This window comes from Hemibagrus wyckioides, linkage group LG25 (assembly GCF_019097595.1).
Source record: "Hemibagrus wyckioides isolate EC202008001 linkage group LG25, SWU_Hwy_1.0, whole genome shotgun sequence".
NCBI classification, from domain to species: Eukaryota; Metazoa; Chordata; class Actinopteri; order Siluriformes; family Bagridae; genus Hemibagrus; species Hemibagrus wyckioides.
Window position 1 is genome coordinate 2,780,918 of NC_080734.1, and position 26,284 is coordinate 2,807,201.

The 26,284-nt window shown below is 38.0% G+C and overlaps 2 protein-coding genes across 2 annotated transcripts; both read right to left on the minus strand.

The window, feature by feature from the left end:
• Positions 1-2,349: 2,349 nt before the first annotated feature.
• On the minus strand, positions 2,350-10,674 carry asb2a.2 (ankyrin repeat and SOCS box containing 2a, tandem duplicate 2). Its single transcript, XM_058378699.1, has 11 exons — positions 9,382-10,674; positions 8,196-8,226; positions 7,796-8,114; positions 7,191-7,313; positions 6,933-7,102; positions 6,689-6,844; positions 6,324-6,569; positions 5,614-5,785; positions 4,952-5,516; positions 3,927-4,080; positions 2,350-3,273 (listed from the first exon to the last, which is right to left on the minus strand). Exons 3-11 carry the CDS (start codon positions 8,089-8,091, stop codon positions 3,122-3,124), a joined length of 2,034 nt encoding a protein of 677 aa, XP_058234682.1. The 5' UTR covers positions 8,092-8,114; positions 8,196-8,226; positions 9,382-10,674; the 3' UTR covers positions 2,350-3,121.
• Positions 10,675-13,675: 3,001 nt separating this feature from the next.
• Positions 13,676-25,501, minus strand: LOC131346059 (ankyrin repeat and SOCS box protein 2-like). The gene is made up of 9 exons (XM_058379385.1): positions 25,127-25,501; positions 20,249-20,378; positions 19,992-20,167; positions 19,732-19,887; positions 18,255-18,500; positions 17,952-18,123; positions 14,919-15,498; positions 14,675-14,828; positions 13,676-14,457 (listed from the first exon to the last, which is right to left on the minus strand). Exons 2-9 carry the CDS (start codon positions 20,341-20,343, stop codon positions 14,282-14,284), a joined length of 1,755 nt encoding a protein of 584 aa, XP_058235368.1. The 5' UTR covers positions 20,344-20,378; positions 25,127-25,501; the 3' UTR covers positions 13,676-14,281.
• Positions 25,502-26,284: the final 783 nt, after the last annotated feature.

Genomic DNA, 26,284 nt, shown 5'->3' on the forward strand with positions numbered 1-26,284 from the left:
ATCCCCAAATATCTGCTTTAGTTTATCAGTGTGTGTGTGTGTGTGTTGCATGCTCTAGTGGCCACTAAATAATAAAATAAAATAAAATAAAATAAAATAAAATAAAATAAAATAAAATAAAATAAAATAAATAAATGAAACACTGTGTTTGAGATAAAAAAAAGAATTCATAACACAGAGGCTATGATTTATTTTCTTCAGTAATTTAATCATAATCACATTCAGAAATCACGTCATTAATTATTATAAACATTTATTACATTATATTTATTATTATTATTATTATTATTATTATTATTATTATTATTATTTATTAGTAATTTACATATATTATTGGTAATATGCTATTTTTACTAATAGTATATATTATTCATTTTATATTTATACATTAATCATATTGTTAATATATTTCATATTATATTATTAATTTCCATATAATCATATATTAATAAATTATTAACGTATTATTATTATTAACAATCTAATCAGAATCTGTGTCAAATAATATGTGTCAAATTTTTCTTTTTACTGCCAAAGAAATTACTATAAATAACCACCACTTTACCCTTTAAAGACATCAGTATTTATGAATATACGTAAATATGCAAATTTGGGAATAATTAGGATCATCCTCCATCATTCCTAATAGCCTGAAATCACCACTATTGTGAATATTTCTCAAATGTTTGCTTGTTTGTTTGTTTGTTGACATTTAGTACTCAGTTTCTTGAGAGAAATTTATCTATAAATTTATCTATCTTTATTTAGAAATCTATCTATCTATCTATCTATCTATCTATCTATCTATCTATCTATCTATCTATCTATCTATCTATCTATCTATCTATCTATCTATCTATCTATCTATCTATCTATCTATCTATCTATCTATCTATCTATCTATCTATCTATAGACTAACTATTTGTATTTTACAATTTTTTACCTAGATGAACTTTTAAAGAACTTAAAATAAAAATATAATCTGCCAAATAAATCCATCATACTTGAAGATGGATATTTAGATAAATATTTCAATTCATTAAATTATGAATAGTCTTTTTTTTTTAAAAATAATTCTTTATTAGTGCTGCATTTATAGATGAATGTATAGATTTAGAGGCTGTTCATGGGTCATGTGCGACAGAGAAGATTATTTACACTCCGTGATCTCGCCAAATGTCATAAAACATCCTATTGCAGCTCTGTGTATTAAATTCTTTATCCTCCTTTAATGAGAGCACATGAAGGTCACGCTCGAGACGCTCTCGACTCTCAGGACCTAGACCTCCAGGAAGGTGTTTGTTCAAAGATTAAATATAATCTCTAACAGATCTCTAACACACACACACACACACACACATCTCTGATTTCTCCCAGGTCATGCTGGGAGCAGTGTAACAGATCCCTGACAGAAGGATGTGTTTTATAATCCTCAGCTGTTTCTGCGGGTATCTAACAGCACGTGTGTCTTACACAACACTTTAAATATCATTGCATCTAACAAACAGCTGATACACAACATGTCTGTTGCATAATTGTGAAAAGTAAACTGCTTTAAGCGCATGTTTTCTCCACGTTCCTCGATATTTATGGAAGGAGTCTCCAGTGTCAGTGCCTTTGAAAGAGACTGCTTTTATCTTTAAGCTTTCCAGCAACTTCAGGACAGATGACGCTTCATCTTTGTCTTGTTTATCTTGTAAACTTAAAAATTAAACTCGTACTAGTACTTGTCTATAAATCTGGCGGGGCTATGATTTTGTGATGTCACTAAATATAACCTTTTAACCAATCACATCTGAGAATAGATGATGACAAACTTGTAAAGTTTAGCCTTAAAACCTACATGCTACACTAGAAAGCTAATGTTAGTGATGACGATAGGGGTCGCTATGGTAACGTTGTATTTTATCACCGTAAACGTGAACAAATGAAAACGGTAATACCGAACCCTGCCACTAATGCTAGGTAATGTATGAGCATATAGCTATCTGACTAGCAAAGTAAGCTAATGGTAGAGTATTAGTAAGGACAGCAGGATAATCTTAACTGTTCCCAAATTTGCATAATTATGAATGTTCATAGATAATGGTATTTTTAATGAAGGTAAAGTGGCAGAAAAAGAACTAATTAATTATTCAACACAGATTATAATTAAACTAATGATTAATAAAATTAAAAACATAAAGAGTTTTTAAATGATTTAAAATAATCTTTCAATAGGCGTCATAACATTAGCATAGATTTCAATTCAAGTAGATAAATGATAATAACGATATACTGCAAAGAAATTTATTTATTTAATTTTCTTTTCTTTTATTGAAACAACCACAAAGGTGTTGCAAAAACAATTTTATCATACATCATATACAGTATTATACACATATCCACTTTCTGTACACTATTCCACGCAACATAAAGCAGAAAAACTCACAAATTCGTGTATTTTATAACATCTGCTCTATTTTAGAACACATTCTTCAGCTTTCATATGTAAGCCTGTACTACTACTACTACATTATTTTCATTATATTCTACATGTAGTACAATTTCATTTAGAATTGGCTTCTTGTTCATGAAGCTAACTTTGGCTAGCTGGAACTGGAATAAAATACTCAGGAGAGTCACATTTATTACATTACTGCGGTTCAAAGTATACATTTTTAAAGTGCTTCGTAAATTGAATTTCTGTTGAATCAGAAAATAGCATTTTTGAAAATAAGTAAATAAAAATCAGAATTTGAGAAATCAGTGACTGTTCATAATCTCATAATAAATCAACTAATTAACTATGTATTTATTGTGTGTTTTTATGGATGAATTTTGAAAAAGAAAATGAATCTGATTTGCATAAAATAAAGCAGAAAAAGATGTAAACCAAAAATTTTTAACGTAAACATCAAATCAGTTTCCTAAAACAAAACAGCTGGTTTGACTAAACACATCTATAATAACATCAGTTTTACAACTTACAGTTTTACAACTTACAGTCTTACAACATTAAAAAAGGGAAATTACACAACTTTAATAGCTTTGAGAAGCTTTCTGGATATTTCTGTGTATTATCTTTTGTAAAGCCATGGCCTCAGTTAACCATTCGAGACACATTTAATGTCCAACCTTTTACAGGATATCAGAGAAGAATTCTTTTTCATGCCGTAAGAACTTGATAAGCCTCCCGGGCAGAGGAAGTCTGTTCATCTGTCTTAGTCTCTGGACTCCCAGCTGCTGACGAATCTTTATCCTGCAGAGATGCATCAGGGAGCGAGGAGGCACTGGACAGACAAGAGTTATAAGGCTTTACAGTCCATTAATCACAAACAAATATTTACCAGGTAAGTGTATGATATAAAACACACCAAAAGAAACAGGAAAAGTTCTGGGTAATTATTCATTCATTTATCTTCAAGCACTTGAACCTGATCAGCGTCATGGTGGATTCAGAACCTATCCAGGTAACCATGGGTGTAAGGTGGGAATATGTCATGGATAGTCCATCACAAGACACCATGAACACACATATTCACACATGGAGCCAATGTTGAGTCATTAAACCACTGACTACCAAGTTCAGAAGATACTAAAGGGCAAAATTAGGGCACAGCAGGTAGCTTTTCAGCTCCAGGGCACCGGAATTTAATCCTGAGCTCAAGTTCTCCCTGTGTCCTGTTTCCTCCAGGTTCTCTGGTTTCCTCCAACATCCCAGAAACATGTAAGTAGGTATGAATGTTTGTACATGCTGCCCAGTGATGGACTGCTTAGCAAAAAACAGGAAGTATCCCCAAGTATAACCAGTATAGTGTCCAGATCCATCACCATTCTGACCAGGATTAAGAACTTACTGATGATTACTGAGTACCACACATTTACTTGGCTCTTAGTGGTTTATAATGGGAAATGTTTGCAAATTAACTGGAATTTGACATACTTGCTTTCTCTTTGATTTGAGCCCATGCACTGTAACTGTCCAGGTGTTCGATAAGTCTGGAACAGAGTTTCACATGACCCACGTAGTCTAGCAGTATGTCTATGATAGGTCCAGCCCAGCTGGTGATGGATGGCTTGGACAGCATCTCACAGAACTGTTGGAGTAACATTTTTTAATAATAAAGCAATAAACAAGCAAGTTGTACCATTACTGGTCACTGGGGTACCTCAGGGGTACAGCCTTGGCACATATTGTTGTATCTTTGACCTGGGAAAGTAAATTGTCATTACAAGAGCCTGGTCGGTCTAACATACCTGTCACCTGGCTGGAATTGTATTAGCCCCCCCCCTTATGGTGAGCCCATAAGGCTTAGCCTGACTAAGTTAGGTGGGTGGCCTGGTCACCCACCTTGCTTGTGGACACTACTCTCAAACTTCATGCAGGTCAGTGGTGGCTTAATGCTTAAGGCTCTGTGTTACTGATCAGAAGGTCAGGGGTTCAAGCTAAGCACTACCAAGATGGGCTCTTGAGCAAGGCCTTTGTCCATCCCTGCTCCATGGCTCTGTATCATGGCTGACCCTGCTAGATTCCTAGCAATTTAGGATATAAAAGTAAAATGAACTTCACTGTGCTGTAATGTTTATGTGACCAAATTAAAGGCCACAGATTTTTTTTTTACGAGAGTCACTCAGCATTAACCTCCCAGTGACATAGCCCTGAAGTTAACTAAACTACATATGCTGACTTATTATAGTCTTGATGGATGAAGGGGTAAATTGCTTCGGAAATTGTTGAGGAATAAAACACTTACATCCTTTGGACCTTAGTTTTTCCATGTTTTACCTGAGAACCTGAATGTAGGGCAACTTAAAACTAACATAACATAGATTAATAAACACTGTGGACCACTACTCTACCCTAAAGTCTTTGGCTTAAATATATCCTATGCTCAGGTAAAAGATACAAATTGAAAATACCAAGGATGGACCTTTGGGATTCCCCATAATATTTTTCCTGAGGTTTACCTGTATATTGCTGTCTGAAGGTTCATCGCTGATGTAATACAGCCTGTCCCTTCCATCAGATTTAATAGGTGGGTGAGTATTGCTGCCATAGTCACACTTAAAACATGATAGGGCATCACATCCATTATCCATCAGGTACTTAATCATTGGCAAGTAGTTCAGGCAAAAAATCATAGCAGCTGGGAAGTCGGTGGGATGAGTTGGGAGGATGGAATTAATATTCGCACCATGGCTGACCAGAAGCTTGACCATTTCCATGCAGCCCTTCCTCACAGCAACAAGAAGAGGATTGAAGGTGTCCAGATTTGGGCTGGCACCTGCCTCCAGGAGCATCGTGGCCGCATCAAGATTACTGTTGCAAACGGCGCAATAGAGCGCGGTGCTTCGGTGATCCTCAAACATTTTGGACCAATCCTCTGACAGCACGAAGTTGACATCAAAACCGGCCTCTATAAGCATTTCAAGAATATTGTCTCTGTTGCGTTCTGCAGCCATATGAAGAGGACTTATGCCACAGTGCTTTATTTTGGCCCTGCTAGTTCTTGGTATTAGCAAGGCAACAATTCTGATGAGGAAAAGAAATCATGCAGTTAAGCTTTTGCTTAATTTGAACAAATTAATTCTGTATCAGTTTATAAAAGGATGGACCTAGGTTCACTAACCCATCATGTCCGTTTTTAGCAGCAATGTGGATAGGAAGTAGTCCAGCTTTGTTAGCTTTGTTAACATCAACCCTTTTGGATAATAGAATCTCAACAACATTTGTGTGACCATTTTTCGAGGCTTCATACAAGGCTGAGGCACCGTCATTAGCCTGAGTGTTGACATTTGCACCTGGAGGTAGATTAACATAATAAATACTTATAAACTAGTGAGGGAAACTTGAACAGTATGGTCCACTTGCAAATGTTGCCTCATCCCAGATAGCAAAATAGGTCTGGCCCAGATCTGGCCCATACAATGCACTTACACTCGGCCCACATACCACAAAGAATGACAGTCCTTTGGTGGCCCATATGTGGTTTGCCAGAGGTGGGCCACGCATAGGACAGCACAAGTCCAGCACCGGGCCACATCTGGCATGGACAGACCTGGGCCACATAAACCAAACCATAACCGGGTCACATCTGGCATCATAAAACATCATAAAAAAGTGACATCACTGCCAGACCTGGTTCACATCTGGTTGACATAGCACTTGCCATGCCAGCACTCAGCCAGCAGTGCCGGCTTAATGCCAGATCTGGCCCAGACCCATCTGCTGTGAGGGATACTACTTCCTAGATAAAACCTTCACCTGATCGACATGGTTGATGACTATAACAATTGTCCTTAATTTTGTAAGTGACCTTTCCTTTTGTTTGTTGCCTACCTTTCATGATCAGGAAGCTAAGAACTTCAGAAGCTCCACATTGAGCTGCTGTGAATAGAGGATCTATGCCATAAAAGTTTTTAGCCATCAGATTTGCGTTCGCTTGCAGGAGCATCTTGCACATCTCCACATTTTTGCTTGTCACTGCTTCATGCAACGGTGTGGAACCTTGCACAGATGCCTTGTTCACTGTTGCTCCGTATCTTAACAGAAGACCGACAGCTTCTTCAGTTCCCTTTTCACAAGCTATAAAAAACAATGATATATATATATATAACCCAACTGCAGTGCTGCAGAGGTTTAGCACCTGATTTAGCATTGATTTGATTGCTAGGACCCATTTATTTAAATTAAAAAGTATTTGCCTTTGTACAGGGGAGTCTCCCACTGGTTGTTTGCCAGGTTGGGATCAGCACCTTTCTCCAACAGATAATGGACACAAGCTGAATGTCGGCGACTCACGGCCAGAAGAAGCGGAGTTTGGTTCTTTAGAGTGCGACTGTTAATCATTTCTGGTTTGGCTAAAAGTGTCACACAGTCAGATACTATCATGAATAGACTTCACACAGGAATCACATGAGCGATCAGGATATATTAATGACTCCTTACCACTCAGCAAAATCTTCAGACAGTCGATATGGCCGTAGTAAGCAGACTCGTGCAGGGGGAGCCAACCTTCCTGATTAGCTTCTGAAAGGTTTCTGGATTTGGTTTGTATCAGCGCACTTAGAGCCGTAGCATCACCTTTCCAAATCGCTGAGAGAAAAGGGTCTAAATCCCTGGAAATCAAATGCACCAATCAGCACATTGATTTTAGCCACATTTGTGAAGGTTTTCGTTTTGCAAGATACTTTCAAACATACTCACTCGACTGATTCAACAGTAACCCGGAGAAATCCGTTGTGTCTTGTCCAAGCAATCACTTCCTGCTTGTCCTTTCTGAAGAAATGGTTTAGCGCATTTCGGTTGATTTTTGAGGACTGGTTCTCACTGTGAGGTTTAAAATGATATATCAAGTTCAGATCCAGGATTATTAATATCTTGATTATCTATATCTCTGTATATTGAGTATGTGTACTGCTTTTGTGGATTACTCTCTTTAGAGTTTGTGGACTACTGGTAGAAGATTTTTATCTCTCTTTTATATAACTGAGTGGTTGAAAGTTAAGGGCCCAACATTGGCAGCTTGGTGGTCCTGGGATTTGACCTCACAGTCAGTGTTCCAGTGTTGCTTGTCAGTGTTGCTCGTTTTCAGTGTCTGAATCTAAATTGCTGTTCAATTGTGCAAAATAGTGCACTAGCTAGGTAGTACACATTACGCTGTGTAGTGAGCAGGAAGCCATTAGAGATTTGGGAGGAACTGAAGTGTTATTGTGGGTAAATAAGTAAAAATGAACTGGAAGATTTTAACTGTGATTGTTTCATTTGCTGTACTGTATTATATAGAGAAAAGTGATTATATAGTGATTAACCTTGCTGACAGGTTGACTGGTGGGTTAGCAGGTGGATTAGCGGGTGGATTAGCTGGTGGATTAGCAGGTGGGTTTGCAGGAGGAGGGACATTCTGAGACCGTGGAAGACTGCGTGAACACTGAGACGTCAACCTTGGGGTCCGAGAGCAGATTTGCTGAGTGTTAGCATCAGCGAGACTTCGCTCGATTGCTAGCTGCAGGAGCTGCTCCTCAGACATGTTAGCATAAATGCTGTAGTCCTCCGTGTCCACAGAGGAAGTTGTCAGGCTCGGGACCGACACCCGTGCAACCGCCATTGTCCACCTGGAGAGATGAGATTCTGAAAAAACAAAGGAAACAAAAGTTTGTGGCTCTGTGCAAAACAAATAAATTTGTAAGAATATTTCTTAAAAATAGTTACCTTTATGTAAATATCCTTGTTCTGTTTGAGTCTGAAATTTAGATCAAATCATAAATAAATCATGATGAGTCATGATGAAGATAAAGAGTTAAAGATATTAATTCAACAATTAATAAAAAACACCACAAACTCTTCTTAATCTCAGACTTTCTTCAACCTCTCTCAGGTAAAGGAAGTGTTGGAGATGGGTTATACTGCTTCAGAAGATCAGTAAGAAACACCTTTTAGAACTTTATATGTCTGACATGTGGTGTTTCTCAAATGTTCCTTCAAACATGGTCATGTTGTATGTTTAAATATTAACAGTGAAAAGCACTAGCCTTATGAGGTTAAGTGACTTGTACATTCATACACTATATTGCCAAAAGTTTTGGGACATCAGGCCAGTCAAGTTCCTCCACACCAAACTTCTCATCCATGTCTTTATGGAGCTTGCTTTGGGCACTGGTGTGCAGTCATGTTGGAACAGGAAGGGGTCATCCCCAAACTGTTCCCACAAAGTTGGGAGCATGAAATTGTCCAAAATGTTTTGGTATGAAGCCGAAGCATTAAGAGTTCCTTTCACTGGAACTAAGGAACTAAATTCAATGATTTGGTGGGGTGTCCCAAAACTTTTGGCAATATAGTGTAGCTCATACACCACCACTTTGGCTTCATTTCTTTAACAGAAGGCTTTTACAGGATCATTGACACGACTGGTTACGATGTAAATGCATCTGATTTGGAAACCTGCCTCATTTTTAGCTGCTGTCTCTGATCAGGTTGATGGAAAAAACAGGAAACACAGAACATGACCCTGGGTTGAATAATACAGTGATCTCCAGTTATAGCTTAGATTTTTTAGTTGTAGATCATTTGCATAATAAGAAGGCATTTTCCAGAGAGAAAAAACTTTTGCTCTCATGTGTATTGAAAATTGTTAATAAACGTACCTCAGGATCTCATACAGATTTTTATATTAGCATATTAGCAGATTCATATATTAGCATTATATTAACTTCGTAAACTAGCCACAGCTAGTTAGAGGAAATTCTCATGGTTCACATAAACATCTAAAACTTACAAAAACACAGAGAGTCTAGAAGTTTTTAGAAGAAAATCTAGAAGAAAATCTAGTTTCGTCATTGAGGGGAAGCTACACACTGCTAATCTGTTTGATGTGGATGTGATGGAGATGCTGACCAACCTTTCTCAGAGTGGACCGGGACACAGGACGGTGTAGAGATTTCGTGTAGAAGTTGTGCTCTTCGGGATGTGACTCTCTCGACTGCTCCGTGTGAGAGCTGGATTATTCCTTTAAGAGCTCCTGCGAAAGCAATCTGCATGTCATGTTGTAAACAAACCTCTGACCTCAAACTCAGCTTTACTTGGCTTACACGTAGGACAGTGAGGCATGTCTGGGCTACAGAGCAGGGGGAAACGTTAGAGTGCTGGAAATACAGAGATCCAGCTGGGAATAAACAAACTGCTCAGATAAACACAAACAACACCAACGTCTCTCTGCTCTGCACTTTAAACTCCTAATAAAATAAAACCTGACAGGATTTTAAAGCGGTTTTGGGACAGTCAGCTCCAGATATGAGGTAGCAGCATTTGAATGCACTATATTGCCAAAAGTTTGGGACGTCTGCCTTTACATGCACATGAATGTAACATGGAGTCGGCCCGCCCTTTACAGTTATAACAGCTTCAACTCTTCTGGGAAGGCTTTCCACAAGGTTTAGGAGTGTGTTTATGGGAATTTTTGACCGTTCCTCTAGAAGAGCATTTGTGAGGTCAGACACTGATGTTGGACAAGAAGGTCTGGCTCACAGTCTCCGCTCTAATTCATCTCAAAGATGATCTATGGGGTTGAGGTCAGGACTCTGGTGACTCTGCAGGTCAGTCAAGTTCACACCAGACTTGCTCATCCATGTCTTTATGGACCTTGCTTTGGTCACTGGTGTGCAGTCATGTTGGAACAGGAAGGGGTCATCCCCAAACTGTTCCCACAAAGAGCATGAAATTGTCCAAAATGAGTCCAACCCCTGAAAAACAACACCTGAACTCAATGATATGGAGGGGTGTCCCAATACTTTTGCCAATTTAGTGTATCTAACAGGTCATTTTAATGCATTAGAAACTTTCATTGTGTTGTTTTTCTATCACTCTATCAGCAGGGAATTGTTTTTTTGTCATCACCGTGTTGTAGCCATGCTACACTGAAATGAAGGAAGTCATTGTTCACTCACAGATCTGAGCCACACCTAAGGGGAGGAGCTTTAAGCAGAAACTACCGGATAAACCCGGTTTACTCTTGAGTGTGTGGATTTACTGTGTGCTGCATTCTGGTCTACTGAATCTAGAAATGATTCAGGCTGTGTCTCAATCCACTCTCTGGATCACTAGGTAGTGAGTGAGTGTGTGGTGTAGAGAAGTTCTGGTAAAGACTCGGACACACTGCACTACACAAAACAGCACAGCACTATATAACAGAACACTATACAAAACAACACAACACTACACTACATCACACAAAACAAAGCATCACTACACAACACTACACAACACAAAAAACACCACGAGCCTATGCAACACTATAAAACAACACATCACAGAAAACAACTACACTAGACAACACTATACAAAACAATACAACACTGCACAACACTATACAACACTACACTACAAAACACAAAACAACACTACACAACACAACACAACACTACACTATGTAACACAAAACAATACTACACAACACTACACAACACTACACTACACTATGTAACACAAAACAATACTACACAAAACAATACTACACAACACAACACTACACAAAACAGCACTACACAACATTACACAAACAGCACTACACAACACTACACAAACAGCACTACACAACACTACACAACACTACACTACAATATGTAACACGAAACAATACTACACAAAACAATACTACACAACACAACACTACACAAAACAGCACTACACAACACTACACAAAACAGCACTACACAACACTACACAAAACAGCACTACACAACACTACACAAACAGCACTACACAACACTACACAAAACAGCACTACACAACACTACACAAACAGCACTACACAACACTACACAAAACAGCACTACACAACACTACACAAACAGCACTACACAACACTACACAAAACAGCACTACACAACACTACACAAAACAACACTACACAACACTACACAAAACAGCACTACACAACACTACACAAAACAGCACTACACAAACAGCACTACACAACACTACACAAAACAACACTACACAACACTACACAAAACAGCACTACACAAAACAACACTACACAAAACAGCACTACACAACACTACACAAACAGCACTACACAACACTACACAAAACAGCACTACACAACACTACACAAAACAGCACTACACAAACAGCACTACACAACACTACACAAAACAACACAAAACAACACTACACAAAACAGCACTACACAAACAGCACTACACAACCCTACACAAACAGCACTACACAACACTACACAAAACAGCACTACACAACACTACACAAACAGCACTACACAACACTACACAAAACAGCACTACACAACACTACACAAAACAGCACTACACAAACAGCACTACACAACACTACACAAAACAACACAAAACAACACTACACAAAACAGCACTACACAACACTACACAAAACAGCACTACACAACACTACACAAAACAGCACTACGCAACACTACACAACACTACACAAAACAACACAACACTACACTACATCACACAAAACAAAGCATCACTACACAACACTACACAACACAAAAAACACCACGAGCCTATGCAACACTATAAAACAACACATCACAGAAAACAACTACACTAGACAACACTATACAAAACAATACAACACTGCACAACACTATACAACACTACACTACAAAACACAAAACAACACTACACAACACAACACTACACTATGTAACACAAAACAATACTACACAACACTACACAACACTACACTACACTATGTAACACAAAACAATACTACACAAAACAATACTACACAACACAACACTACACAAAACAGCACTACACAACCCTACACAAACAGCACTACACAACACTACACAAAACAGCACTACACAACACTACACAAACAGCACTACACAACACTACACAAAACAGCACTACACAACACTACACAAAACAGCACTACACAAACAGCACTACACAACACTACACAAAACAACACAAAACAACACTACACAAAACAGCACTACACAACACTACACAAAACAGCACTACACAACACTACACAACACTACACAAAACAGCACTACACAACACTACACAAAACAGCACTACACAAACAGCACTACACAACACTACACAAAACAACACAAAACAACACTACACAAAACAGCACTACACAACACTACACAAAACAGCACTACACAACACTACACAAAACAGCACTACACAACACTACACAAAACAGCACTACACAAACAGCACTACACAAAACAACACAAAACAACACTACACAACACTACACAAAACAGCACTACACAAACAGCACTACACAACACTACACAACACTACACAAAACAGCACTACACAACACTACACAAACAGCACTACATAACACTACACAAAACAGCACTACACAACACTACACAAAACAGCACTACACAAACAGCACTACACAACACTACACAAAACAACACAAAACAACACTACACAAAACAGCACTACACAACACTACACAAAACAGCACTACAGAAACAGCACTACACAACACTACACAACACTACACAAAACAGCACTACACAACACTACACAAACAGCACTACACAACCCTACACAAACAGCACTACACAACACTACACAAACAGCACTACACAACACTACACAAAACAGCACTACACAACCCTACACAAACAGCACTACACAACACTACACAAAACAGCACTACACAACACTACACAAAACAGCACTACACAACACTACACAAACAGCACTACACAACACTACACAACACTACACTACAATATGTAACACGAAACAATACTACACAAAACAATACTACACAACACAACACTACACAAAACAGCACTACACAACACTACACAAAACAACACTACACAAAACAGCACTACACAACACTACACAAACAGCACTACACAACACTACACAAAACAGCACTACACAACACTACACAAAACAGCACTACACAACACTACACAAACAGCACTACATAACACTACACAAAACAGCACTACACAACACTACACAAAACAGCACTACACAACATTACACAAAACAGCACTACACAAACAGCACTACACAACACTACACAACACTACACAAACAGCACTACACAAAACAACACTACACAACACTACACAATCCCACACATAACAACACTACACAAAACAAAAAAAACACCACAAAAAACAAACACGACCTAACACCACACACCTGGCCGACGCCCTGATCTGAGCCCTGAGTAGTGCACTAGAGAGTGGATTGAGACACAGCCCTGCTCTTTGAATCTCTTAGAATCTAAAATAAAACATTCTGGGTTTAATTACAATACTGTACTGAATATTTTATATTTAAAGGGTAAAAAAACATGAGCCAACAACTGCTTTAATAACAGAGTTAGATTTAATCAAATGTAAACCTGTAGAAATTACCTGAAAACACACACACACACACACACTCTCTCTCTCTCACACACACACACACATTAAATATTACATGATATGTGTGTTGTGTAACGAGTGTGTTTCTTTATCAGACAGACTCCTACATTATAACTTGAGCTCCATCATCTGGTTCAAATGATATCACACACACACACACACGCATACACACACGCATACACACACACACACACACGCATACACACACACACACGCATACACACACGCATACACACACACACACACACACACAAAATAAGCCTGGCTCTATAATAGTCTATAATAGTGACAGTATTTCAAACAGCAGAAACAAACTGTTTTTGTATTAATGTTTGTTTGTTTGTTTTGTTTGTTTGTTGTTTGTTTGTTTGTTGTGTGAGTGAGGTCACAGTGAGTCTGGATGCATGCACTCAGGAGATGAGACGATATCTTCAGCTTGCTGGTTGTGTTGGAGAAAGCGGATTAATCTCTCTGGAAGATTCCTGATGTTCTTCAGTCTGGTTCCTCCAGCCAGCTGTCGGATTCTCAGCCTGCAGAGCTGCAGCAGACTCGGAGGAAGCACTGAGGAAGAGGAGGAAGAACAAGCCAGCAGCTTAAATCTCCAGTTTCTCACCAGCTGAGGTGGAGATAGAGTGTAGTGTTGTGTAGTGTACTGTAAAGTGGTGCTGTGTAGTGTTATGTAGTGTGGTGTTAATATATATATATATATTTGGGAGATGTTTGACCTGATCAGTGTTTCACTCTGAGCTGCTGCTTCATCTGGACATACAGAACGTACCTGATTTATCTCTGATGTGTGTCCAGGAGTCTTCACTGTCCAGGAGATCCTGGAGTCTGGAGCAGAGCTTTACTGGAGAGACGTAATCCAGCAGCAGGTTAATGACGGGTCCAGTGCAGTGGCGCACTGACCTGGCCGAGATCATCTCACAGAACTGCGTGTGGAGATACAGAAGATAGAGAAGAAGAACCAGAAGACTAGAAGAACATTTTATTTGCTGGAAGGTTTTGAAGGTAACTAACACCTGTAAGCTTGGACGTTCCTCAGCTCCATGCTCCTCAGCTCCATGTTCCTCTGCTCCATGCTCCTCAGCTCCATGTTCCTCAGCTCCATGCTCCTCAGCTCCATGTTCACACTGGAAACATGCTTCTGCATCACAGCCGTGGTCCATCAGGCACTTCATCATGGTGATGTTCCTCACGCTGAGCATCACGCAGGCAGGGAAGGTGCTGGGATGAGTAGGCAAGGAGGCGTTGACATCAGCTCCATGCTCCAGGAGTAAGGTGGCCATGCACACGTCTCCCTGCCTCACGGCCAGCAGCAGGACGTTGAACGGGTCCAGGTTAGGATTGGCACCAGCATCCAGGAGCATGCTGGCAGCCTTGAGGTTCCTGTTATCTACAGCAAAGTACAGAGCAGACCGGCGGCGGTCCTCATACATGCAGGAACGTTCCGGAGCCAGCAGGAAGTTGACGTTGAAGCTGGCGTGGATCAGGAGCTCCAGAGCTTCGTCCTCACTGCTCTCGGCTGAGAGATGGATGGGGCTGATGCCACTGCGCTGGACTTCACTCTCACTGGTCAGAAGAATCAGGCTGGAGATCATCCTGGACGAGATGGAGAAGGTTATTAAGCTTCAGTACAGGGTTGTATGTAGGATCTAGGATCTCTATCAGAGCTAGAACCATCTAATAAACCAGAACTCTCGAGGAGGAACCTGGGTTCTACCAAAACATTCAGGGGAACATCACTGAGGTCACCAAAACTGAGGATTCTATAAGAACTAGGCTTTAAAGTATTAGATCAACAATGTAGAATTATTCAGTAGACCTGAGAAGCCAATTCTCACAAAACCACAAAACAGAATACTACACAATACTACACAACACTACACAACATCACAAAACAGAATACTACACAATACTACACAACACTACACAACATCACAAAACAGAATACTACACAATACTACACAACACCACAAAACAGAATACTACACAATAATACACAACACCACAAAACAGAATACTACACAATAATACACAACACCACAAAACACAATACTACACAATTATACACAACACCACAAAACACAATACTACACAACACAACACCATACAACACCACAAAACACAATACTACACAACACCACATAAAACCATACAACACAACACTACACAAAACAACACTTCACAACACTACACATCACACAGCACTGTACAAAAATACACAATAACAAACCACAGCAAAACACAACATCAGATATTTACTCACACAACACAAAACCGCACAGAACCACACAATACTACACAACACCACACACAGAGCACCACCAAAACAACACCCAACACAACAAAACACACCACAACAAAACACAACATATGATAGTTACTCACACAACACCACATAAAACTACACAACTACACAACAACCCTGACTCTACATGAAGATGCTGAATGAGTTAAGTGAGTAAACCCATTAATAAGGCATGCAGAACAGTGAGGGGTGTACAAACCTTTGTTTGTTTGTGTTTGTTTGTGTTTATTTGTGTTTGTTTTGTTTGTGTATTTTTGTGTTTGTTTTGTTTGTGTATGTTTGTGTTTGTTTTGTTTGCATATATTTTGTTTGTGTTTGTTTTGTTTGTGTATGTTTGTGTTTGTTTTGTTTGTATATATTTTGTTTGTGTTTATTTTGTTTGTGTATGTTTGTGTTTATTTTTGTTTGTGTATGTTTGTGTTTGTTTGTGTTTGTTTTGTTTGTGTATGTTTGTGTTTGTTTTGTTTGTATATATTTTGTTTGTGTATGTTTGTGTTTATTTTTGTTTGTGTATGTTTGTGTATGTTTGTGTTTGTTTGTGTTTGTTTTGTTTGTGTATGTTCGTGTTTGTTTTGTTTGTATATATTTTGTTTGTGTTTGTTTGTGTTTATTTTTGTTTGTGTATGTTTGTGTTTGTTTTGTTTGTATATATTTTGTTTGTGTTTGTTTTGTTTGTGTATGTTTGTGTTTGTTTTGTTTGTATATATTTTGTTTGTGTTTATTTTGTTTGTGTATGTTTGTGTTTATTTTTGTTTGTGTATGTTTGTGTTTGTTTGTGTTTGTTTTGTTTGTGTATGTTTGTGTTTGTTTTGTTTGTATATATTTTGTTTGTGTATGTTTGTGTTTATTTTTGTTTGTGTATGTTTGTGTTTGTTTGTGTTTGTTTTGTTTGTGTATGTTTGTGTTTGTTTTGTTTGTGTATGTTCGTGTTTGTTTTGTTTGTATATATTTTGTTTGTGTTTGTTTTGTTTGTGTATGTTTGTGTTTGTTTTGTTTGTATATATTTTGTTTGTGTTTATTTTGTTTGTGTATGTTTGTGTTTATTTTTGTTTGTGTATGTTTGTGTATGTTTGTGTTTGTTTGTGTTTGTTTTGTTTGTGTATGTTTGTGTTTGTTTTGTTTGTATATATTTTGTTTGTGTATGTTTGTGTTTATTTTGTTTGTGTATGTTTGTGTTTGTTTTGTTTGTGTATGTTTGTGTTTGTTTTGTTTGTATATATTTTGTTTGTGTTTATTTTGTTTGTGTATGTTTGTGTTTATTTTTGTTTGTGTATGTTTGTGTATGTTTGTGTTTGTTTGTGTTTGTTTTGTTTGTGTATGTTTGTGTTTGTTTTGTTTGTGTATGTTTGTGTTTGTTTTGTTTGTATATATTTTGTTTGTGTTTATTTTGTTTGTGTATGTTTGTGTTTATTTTTGTTTGTGTATGTTTGTGTATGTTTGTGTTTGTTTGTGTTTGTTTTGTTTGTGTATGTTTGTGTTTGTTTTGTTTGTATATATTTTGTTTGTGTTTGTTTTGTTTGTGTATGTTTGTGTTTGTTTTGTTTGTATATATTTTGTTTGTGTTTATTTTGTTTGTGTATGTTTGTGTTTATTTTTGTTTGTGTATGTTTGTGTATGTTTGTGTTTGTTTGTGTTTGTTTTGTGTTTGTTTGTGTATGTTTGTGTTTGTTTTGTTTGTATATATTTTGTTTGTGTTTATTTTGTTTGTGTATGTTTGTGTTTATTTTGTTTGTTTGTGTTCTACCTGTAGTCTCCGTGTTTGGCTGCCATGTGCAGAGGTAAAAGGCGGTCCTTTCCTGGTGTGTTAGCATCAGCACAGTGAGACAGCAGCAGCTGTACCACATCTGTGTGATGGTTCTTGCAGGCCTCGTACAGGGGCGTGGCTCCGTCTCTCGCCCGGCTGTTTACATCAGCGCCTGCAGGAGCACACAACACACTGTGTGTCACGCTGTAGAGGTAAAATCATCAACCACTGCTGACCCTGTGAAGGAGCTGTTACCATAGAAACCTAAGGTGTTAGAGCAAGAGCCGAGTGATGTATACGAACCGAGGGAGATGAGGAAGTTGAGCGGCTCCAGGCATCCGCACTGAGCGGCGAGGAAGAGCGGCGTGACCCCGTAGATGTTGCGTGAGCTGAGGTCAGCGCCGCGCTCCACTAAAACCTCACAGAGCTCCAGGTGTTGCTGAGACACCGCCTCGTGTAGAGCCGTCCATCCGTCCAGACACCGCTGGTTAACGTCTGCTCCGTATCTCAGCAGGAGACGCGCCATCTGAGCGCTACGCCTCGCACACGCTGAGCAGAGTAAACAAACAAACACAAACACACACACACACACAAACAAACAAACACAGACAGTGTGCAGTGTAGAAACATTTTGTGTGAAAATTATTTCAACTAAATGAATAGTGAAATAAAATCAATCAAGTGAAAACCTGCTCAAGTATTAAATAAATTAATTTTACATAATTTTAAACTGTCACTAAGACTTTTATTTATTTATTTATTTATTTATTTATTTATTTATTTATTTATTTATCAATTATTACACTTTAATATATGAGGAGTAAAAATAGATTTTTTACTTTTTTTTAAAAAAGGTTTATTTGTGTGTTTCACTTTACAGCAAGAGATAAATAGATTAAAACAAACAAACAAATAAATAAATAAATTATTGGTTTAAGAACACTATCATTTTTAAATGCATTGTGTGTGTGATTGGTAAACAAACTAGCAATAAATAAATAAATAAATTATTGGTTTAAGAACACTATCATTTTTAAATGCATTGTGTGTGTGATTGGTAAACAAACTAGCAATAAATAAATAAATAAAATTAAAAAATTGAGTGAATGAATGAATGAATGAATGAATGAATAAATAAATAAATAAATAAATAAATAAATAAATAAATAAATAAATGGTTTTAGAACACAACACTTTTGAATGTATTGTGTATCACTGGTAAAAAAACAAATAAACAACAAACAAACAAATTAATAAATAAATTGTTTTAAAACAGTTTCACATGAATTGTGTGTGACTAGAACAAACTAACAATCAGTAAATAAAATAACTACACTAATAAACACAGTTCAGCCTGTGTGTTCTAGGATTTTTTTGTTTGTTTAATTGTTTGTTTGTTTGTTTATTTAAGATTCAGTATTTTATTGTCATCTGAATGCATAATTGCACTTCCTGTTCTCTGCAACTGATTAAAACTGATACAGAGAAAATTTATTTTAAAAACATTATAATATACAAATCAATGTGTTTTATTAAAGCTCGTGTTCAGGAAAATATGAAAAGATTTTAATGATATAATTGAATTGTCCTGAGTGTAAATACTGCAAGTGGAATTTTTTTTATTAAATTAAATTAAATGATTAAATTATTTGTTTTAAATTTTATATTAAATTTATGTGCTGTATAATTGAAGAGATTTTCCACCTGGAGTCAGGTTTCCGTAGCGTCCAGTCTGAATGCTGTGACTATGGTCATTAAATTTAGTGATTAAAGCGGTCACCTTCATACAAAGGCGTCTCATTGGTTAGGGTTGGAATTGCGGGATCCGCCCCTTTCTCCAAGAGAACCTCCACACAGTGTAGATGTTCCCGAGACACGGCGAGGATCAGAGGAGTCTGGTGTTTACGGGTTCCAGTGTCCATCATCTCGGGAACAGCTGGACAAGAAAACGCAGGATGAGGAGAGACGAGGCTTCGTGTTAATCTATCCAGAGACTCTTCCAGACAGGATGTGTTGTTTTTTTACTTCCTGTATCCTCACCCGTGAGCAGCAGCTTCAGGCACTCGGCCTGGCCGTAATAACTGGCCTCGTGTAGTGCGGTCCAGCCGTCTGCATCCGCCCTCAGGAGATTCCTGGGAGTCTCCTCACGCGTCAGGATGTCCCTGACTTTCCTCACGTCTCCGGAGCCCACAGCCGACATCATCTGTTCCTCATCCCTGCCAGTCAGAGGTCAGAGGTCAGGGCAAATTTTATTTTATAGACTAACTCGATGGTGAATGTAATTTGTATGAAAGTACTGGACAGGTGTGAGGGAGTCAGGACGCAGGCTGTCAAGAGTTCTCCACATCACACACTCCGACTGCAGCACACTGTTACAGCTCATCATCTTCATCTGATCATCCACACCATGGAGGAGATACTGAGCTTCTGGAAGAACACACACACACATCTTCAACTGATCATTCACACCATGGAGGAGATACTGAGCTTCTGGAAGAACACATACACACACACACACACACACACACACATCTTCAACTGATCATCCACACCATGGAGGAGATACTGAGATTCTGGAAGAACACACACACACACACACACACCTTCATCTAATCATCCACACCATGGAGGAGATACTGAGCTTCTGGAAGAAAACACACACACACACACCTTCATCTAATCATCCACACCATGGAGGAGATACTGAGCTTCTGGAAGAACACATACACACACACACACACACACACACATCTTCAACTGATCATCCACACCATGGAGGAGATACTGAGATTCTGGAAGAACACACACACACACACACACCTTCATCTAATCATCCACACCATGGAGGAGATACTGAGCTTCTGGAAGAAAACACACACACACACACCTTCATCTAATCATCCACACCATGGAGGAGATACTGAGATTCTGGAAGAAAACACACACACACACACCTTCATCTAATCATCCATACCATGGAGGAGATACTGAGCTTCTGGAAGAACACACACACACACACACACATCTTCAACTGATCATCCACACCATGGAGGAGATACTGAGCTTCTGGAAGAACACACACACACACACACATCTTCATCTGATCATCCACACCATGGAGGAGATACTGAGCTTCTGGAAGAACACACACACACACACATCTTCATCTGATCATCCACACCATGGAGGAGATACTGAGCTTCTGGAAGAACACACACACACACACACATCTTCATCTGATCATCCACACCATGGAGGAGATACTGAGCTTCTGGAAGAACACACACATACACACACACATTTACATTGTGTATGTGTAAATGTGTGTGTGTGTGTGTGTGCGTATGTGTAAATGTGTGTGCGTATGTGTAAATGTGTGTGTGTGTGTGTGCGTATGTATAAATGTGTGTGTGTATGTATAAATGTGTGTGCGTATGTGTAAATGTGTGTGTGTGTGTGTGCGTATGTATAAATGTGTGTGTGTATGTATAAATGTGTGTGTGTATGTATAAATGTGTGTGTATGTGTAAATGTGTGTGCGTATGTGTAAATGTGTGTGTGTATGTATAAATGTGTGTGTGTATGTGTAAATGTGTGTGTGTGTGTGTGTGTGCGTATGTATAAATGTGTGTGTGTATGTGTAAATGTGTGTGTGTGTGTGTATGTATAAATGTGTGTGTGTATGTGTAAATGTGTGTGTGTATGTGTAAATGTGTGTGTGTGTGTGTGTATGTATAAATGTGTGTGTGTATGTATAAATGTGTTTGTGTATGTGTAAATGTGTGTGTGTGTGTGTGTATGTATAAATGTGTGTGCGTATGTATAAATGTGTGTGTGTATGTGTAAATGTGTGTGTGTGTGTGTGTGTATGTATAAATGTGTGTGTGTATGTATAAATGTGTGTGCGTATGTGTAAATGTGTGTGTGTGTGTGTGTGTATGTATAAATGTGTGTGTGTATGTATAAATGTGTGTGTGTATGTATAAATGTGTGTGCGTATGTATAAATGTGTGTGCGTATGTATAAATGTGTGTGTGTATGTGTAAATGTGTGTGTGTGTGTGTGTGTATGTATAAATGTGTTTGTGTATGTATAAATGTGTGTGTGTGTGTGTGTATGTATAAATGTGTGTGTGTATGTGTAAATGTGTGTGTGTGTGTATGTATAAATGTGTGTGTGTATGTATAAATGTGTGTGTGTATGTGTAAATGTGTGTGTGTGTGTGTGTGTATGTATAAATGTGTGTGTGTATGTATAAATGTGTGTGTGTATGTATAAATGTGTGTGTGTATGTGTAAATGTGTGTGTGTGTGTGTGTGTGTATGTATAAATGTGTGTGTGTATGTATAAATGTGTGTGTGTATGTGTAAATGTGTGTGTGTGTGTGTGTATGTATAAATGTGTGTGTGTATGTATAAATGTGTGTGTGTATGTGTAAATGTGTGTGTGTGTGTGTGTGTGTATGTATAAATGTGTGTGTGTATGTATAAATGTGTGTGTGTATGTGTAAATGTGTGTGTGTATGTATAAATGTGTTTGTGTAAATGTGTGTGTGTGTGTATAAATGTGTGCGTATGTATAAATGTGTGTGTGTATGTGTAAATGTGTGTGTGTGTGTGTGTGTGTATGTATAAATGTGTGTGTGTATGTATAAATGTGTGTGTGTATGTATAAATGTGTGTGTGTATGTGTAAATGTGTGTGTGTATGTATAAATGTGTGCGTATGTATAAATGTGTGTGTGTATGTGTAAATGTGTGTGTGTGTGTGTATGTATAAATGTGTGTGTGTATGTATAAATGTGTGTGTGTATGTATAAATGTGTGTGCGTATGTGTAAATGTGTGTGTGTGTGTGTGTATGTATAAATGTGTGTGTGTATGTATAAATGTGTGTGTGTATGTGTAAATGTGTGTGTGTGTGTGTGTATGTATAAATGTGTGTATGTATAAATGTGTGTGTGTATGTATAAATGTGTGTGTGTATGTATAAATGTGTGTGTGTATGTGTAAATGTGTGTGTGTGTGTGTGTATGTATAAATGTGTGTGTGTATGTATAAATGTGTGTGTGTATGTGTAAATGTGTGTGTGTGTGTGTGTATGTATAAATGTGTGTATGTATAAATGTGTGTGTGTATGTATAAATGTGTGTGTGTATGTATAAATGTGTGTATGTATAAATGTGTGTGTGTATGTATAAATGTGTGTGTGTATGTATAAATGTGTGTATGTATAAATGTGTGTGTGTATGTATAAATGTGTGTGTGTATGTATAAATGTGTGTGCGTATGTATAAATGTGTGTGCGTATGTATAAATGTGTGTGTGTGTGTGTGTGTGTATGTATAAATGTGTGTGTGTATGTATAAATGTGTGTGTGTATGTGTAAATGTGTGTGTGTGTGTGTGTATGTATAAATGTGTGTGTGTATGTGTAAAAGTGTGTGTGTGTGTGTGTGTATGTATAAATGTGTGTGCGTATGTATAAATGTGTGTGTGTATGTGTAAATGTGTGTGTGTATGTATAAATGTGTGTGTGTATGTGTAAATGTGTGTGTGTGTGTGTGTGTGTATGTATAAATGTGTGTGTATGTATAAATGTGTGTGTGTATGTGTAAATGTGTGTGTGTGTGTGTGTATGTATAAATGTGTGTGTGTATGTATAAATGTGTGTGTGTATGTATAAATGTGTGTGCGTATGTGTAAATGTGTGTGTATGTATAAATGTGTTTGTGTATGTGTAAATGTGTGTGTGTGTGTGTATGTATAAATGTGTGTGTGTATGTATAAATGTGTGTGTGTATGTATAAATGTGTGTGCGTATGTGTAAATGTGTGTGCGTATGTGTAAATGTGTGTGTGTATGTGTAAATGTGTGTGTGTATGTATAAATGTGTGTGCATATGTATAAATGTGTGTGTGTGTGTGTGTATGTGTAAATGTGTGTGTGTATGTATAAATGTGTGTGTGTATGTATAAATGTGTGTGCGTATGTGTAAATGTGTGTGTGTGTGTGTGTATGTATAAATGTGTGTGTGTATGTATAAATGTGTGTGTGTATGTGTAAATGTGTGTGTGTATGTATAAATGTGTGTGTGTATGTGTAAATGTGTGTGTGTGTGTGTGTGTATGTATAAATGTGTGTGTGTATGTATAAATGTGTGTGTGTATGTATAAATGTGTGTGCGTATGTGTAAATGTGTGTGTGTGTGTGTGTGTATGTATAAATGTGTGTGTGTATGTATAAATGTGTGTGTGTATGTATAAATGTGTGTGCGTATGTGTAAATGTGTGTGTGTGTGTGTGTATGTATAAATGTGTGTGTGTATGTATAAATGTGTGTGTGTATGTATAAATGTGTGTGCGTATGTGTAAATGTGTGTGTGTGTGTGTATGTATAAATGTGTGTGTGTATGTATAAATGTGTGTGTGTATGTGTAAATGTGTGTGTGTGTGTGTATGTATAAATGTGTGTGTGTATGTATAAATGTGTGTGCGTATGTGTAAATGTGTGTGTGTGTGTATGTATAAATGTGTGTGTGTATGTATAAATGTGTGTGCGTATGTATAAATGTGTGTGCGTATGAGTAAATGTGTGTGTGTATGAGTAAATGTGTGTGTGTATGTGTAAATGTGTGTGTGTGTGTATGTATAAATGTGTGTGTATGTATAAATGTGTGTGCGTATGTGTAAATGTGTGTGTGTATGTGTAAATGTGTGTGTGTATGTATAAATGTGTGTGCATATGTATAAATGTGTGTGTGTATGTGTAAATGTGTGTGTGTATGTATAAATGTGTGTGTGTATGTATAAATGTGTGTGCGTATGTGTAAATGTGTGTGTGTGTGTGTGTGTGTATGTATAAATGTGTGTGTGTATGTATAAATGTGTGTGCATATGTATAAATGTGTGTGTGTATGTGTAAATGTGTGTGTGTGTGTGTGTGTGTATGTATAAATGTGTGTGTGTATGTATAAATGTGTGTGCGTATGTGTAAATGTGTGTGTATGTGTAAATGTGTGTGTGTGTGTGTGTGTGTATGTGTAAATGTGTGTGTGTGTGTGCATATGTATAAATGTGTGTGTGTATGTGTAAATGTGTGTGTGTGTGTGTGTTTATGTATGCATGTGTAAATGTGTGTGTGTGTGTGTAAAGAGATGACGCTGGGAGAAGGTCCTACCTTTTCAGACTCCACCTGATCTCCTGAGCTGTAGCAGTGCTGGAGAAATGATCTGCGTGTGTCTGAGTGTGTTTGCTCCTGAGCTCTCTGCTCCACTGACCAGTGCGTGGACATGACTGTGGAATATTTGTGTCAGCGATTCTGTGACACACAAAATGATGACTGGGTTTTTCTCTCCTGTGACAGACGGAGCAGGGGACCGGACAGCATGGACACCGGACCTCGGCATGGACACCGGACCTCAGCATGGTTCATGTTTACACACAACATGACTCTGCTGACCACACCAGACTTTTAGAGACGCCTATAAATAACTTCACCATGTCTTCAAACTCTGTACACACTCTGTACACACTCTGTAACATTCATCACACACTCTGTACACACTCTGCACACACTCTATACACATTCTGTACACACTCTGTACACACTCTATACACACTCTGTACACACTCTATACACACTCTGTACACACTCTATACACACTCTATACACACTCTGTACACACTCTATACACACTCTATACACACTCTGTACACACTCTATACACACTCTATACACATTCTGTACACACTCTGCACACACTCTGTAACACTCATCACACACTCTGTACACACTCAGCACACACTCTATACACACTCTATACACACTCTGTACACACTCTATACACACTCTATACACACTCTGTACACACTCTATACACACTCTGTACACACTCTATACACACTCTATACACACTCTGTACACACTCTATACACACTCTGTACACACTCTATACACACTCTATACACATTCTGTACACACTCTGCACACACTCTATACACACTCTGCACACATTCAACACAGACTCTGCACACACTCTGTAACACTCATCACACACTCTGTACACACTCTGCACACACTCTATACACACTCTATACACACTCTGTACACACTCTATACACACTCTATACACACTCTGTACACACTCTATACACACTCTGTACACACTCTATACACACTCTATACACACTCTGTACACACTCTATACACACTCTGTACACACTCTATACACACTCTGTACACACTCTATACACACTCTGTACACACTCTATACACACTCTATACACACTCTATACACACTCTGCACACACTCTGCACACACTCTGCACACACTCT

Excerpts from the sequence above, each read along its gene's own strand:
- asb2a.2 (XM_058378699.1), bottom strand. The coding sequence starts at position 8,091 with ATGGCGGTTGCACGGGTGTCGGTCCCGAGCCTGACAACTTCCTCTGTG. Across the intron at positions 7,314-7,795 it reads CCAGTCAACCTGTCAGCAAG|TGAGAACCAGTCCTCAAAAA; the intron begins GTTAATCACTAT and ends TAAACCTCACAG. Across the intron at positions 6,845-6,932 it reads TCTGAAGATTTTGCTGAGTG|CCAAACCAGAAATGATTAAC; the intron begins GTAAGGAGTCAT and ends TGACACTTTTAG.
- LOC131346059 (XM_058379385.1), bottom strand. The coding sequence starts at position 20,343 with ATGAAGATGATGAGCTGTAACAGTGTGCTGCAGTCGGAGTGTGTGATG. Across the intron at positions 18,501-19,731 it reads TGAGACGCCTTTGTATGAAG|CGTGTGCGAGGCGTAGCGCT; the intron begins GTGACCGCTTTA and ends TACTCTGCTCAG. Across the intron at positions 14,458-14,674 it reads ACACATCAGAGATAAATCAG|TGCTTCCTCCGAGTCTGCTG; the intron begins GTACGTTCTGTA and ends CCTCTTCCTCAG.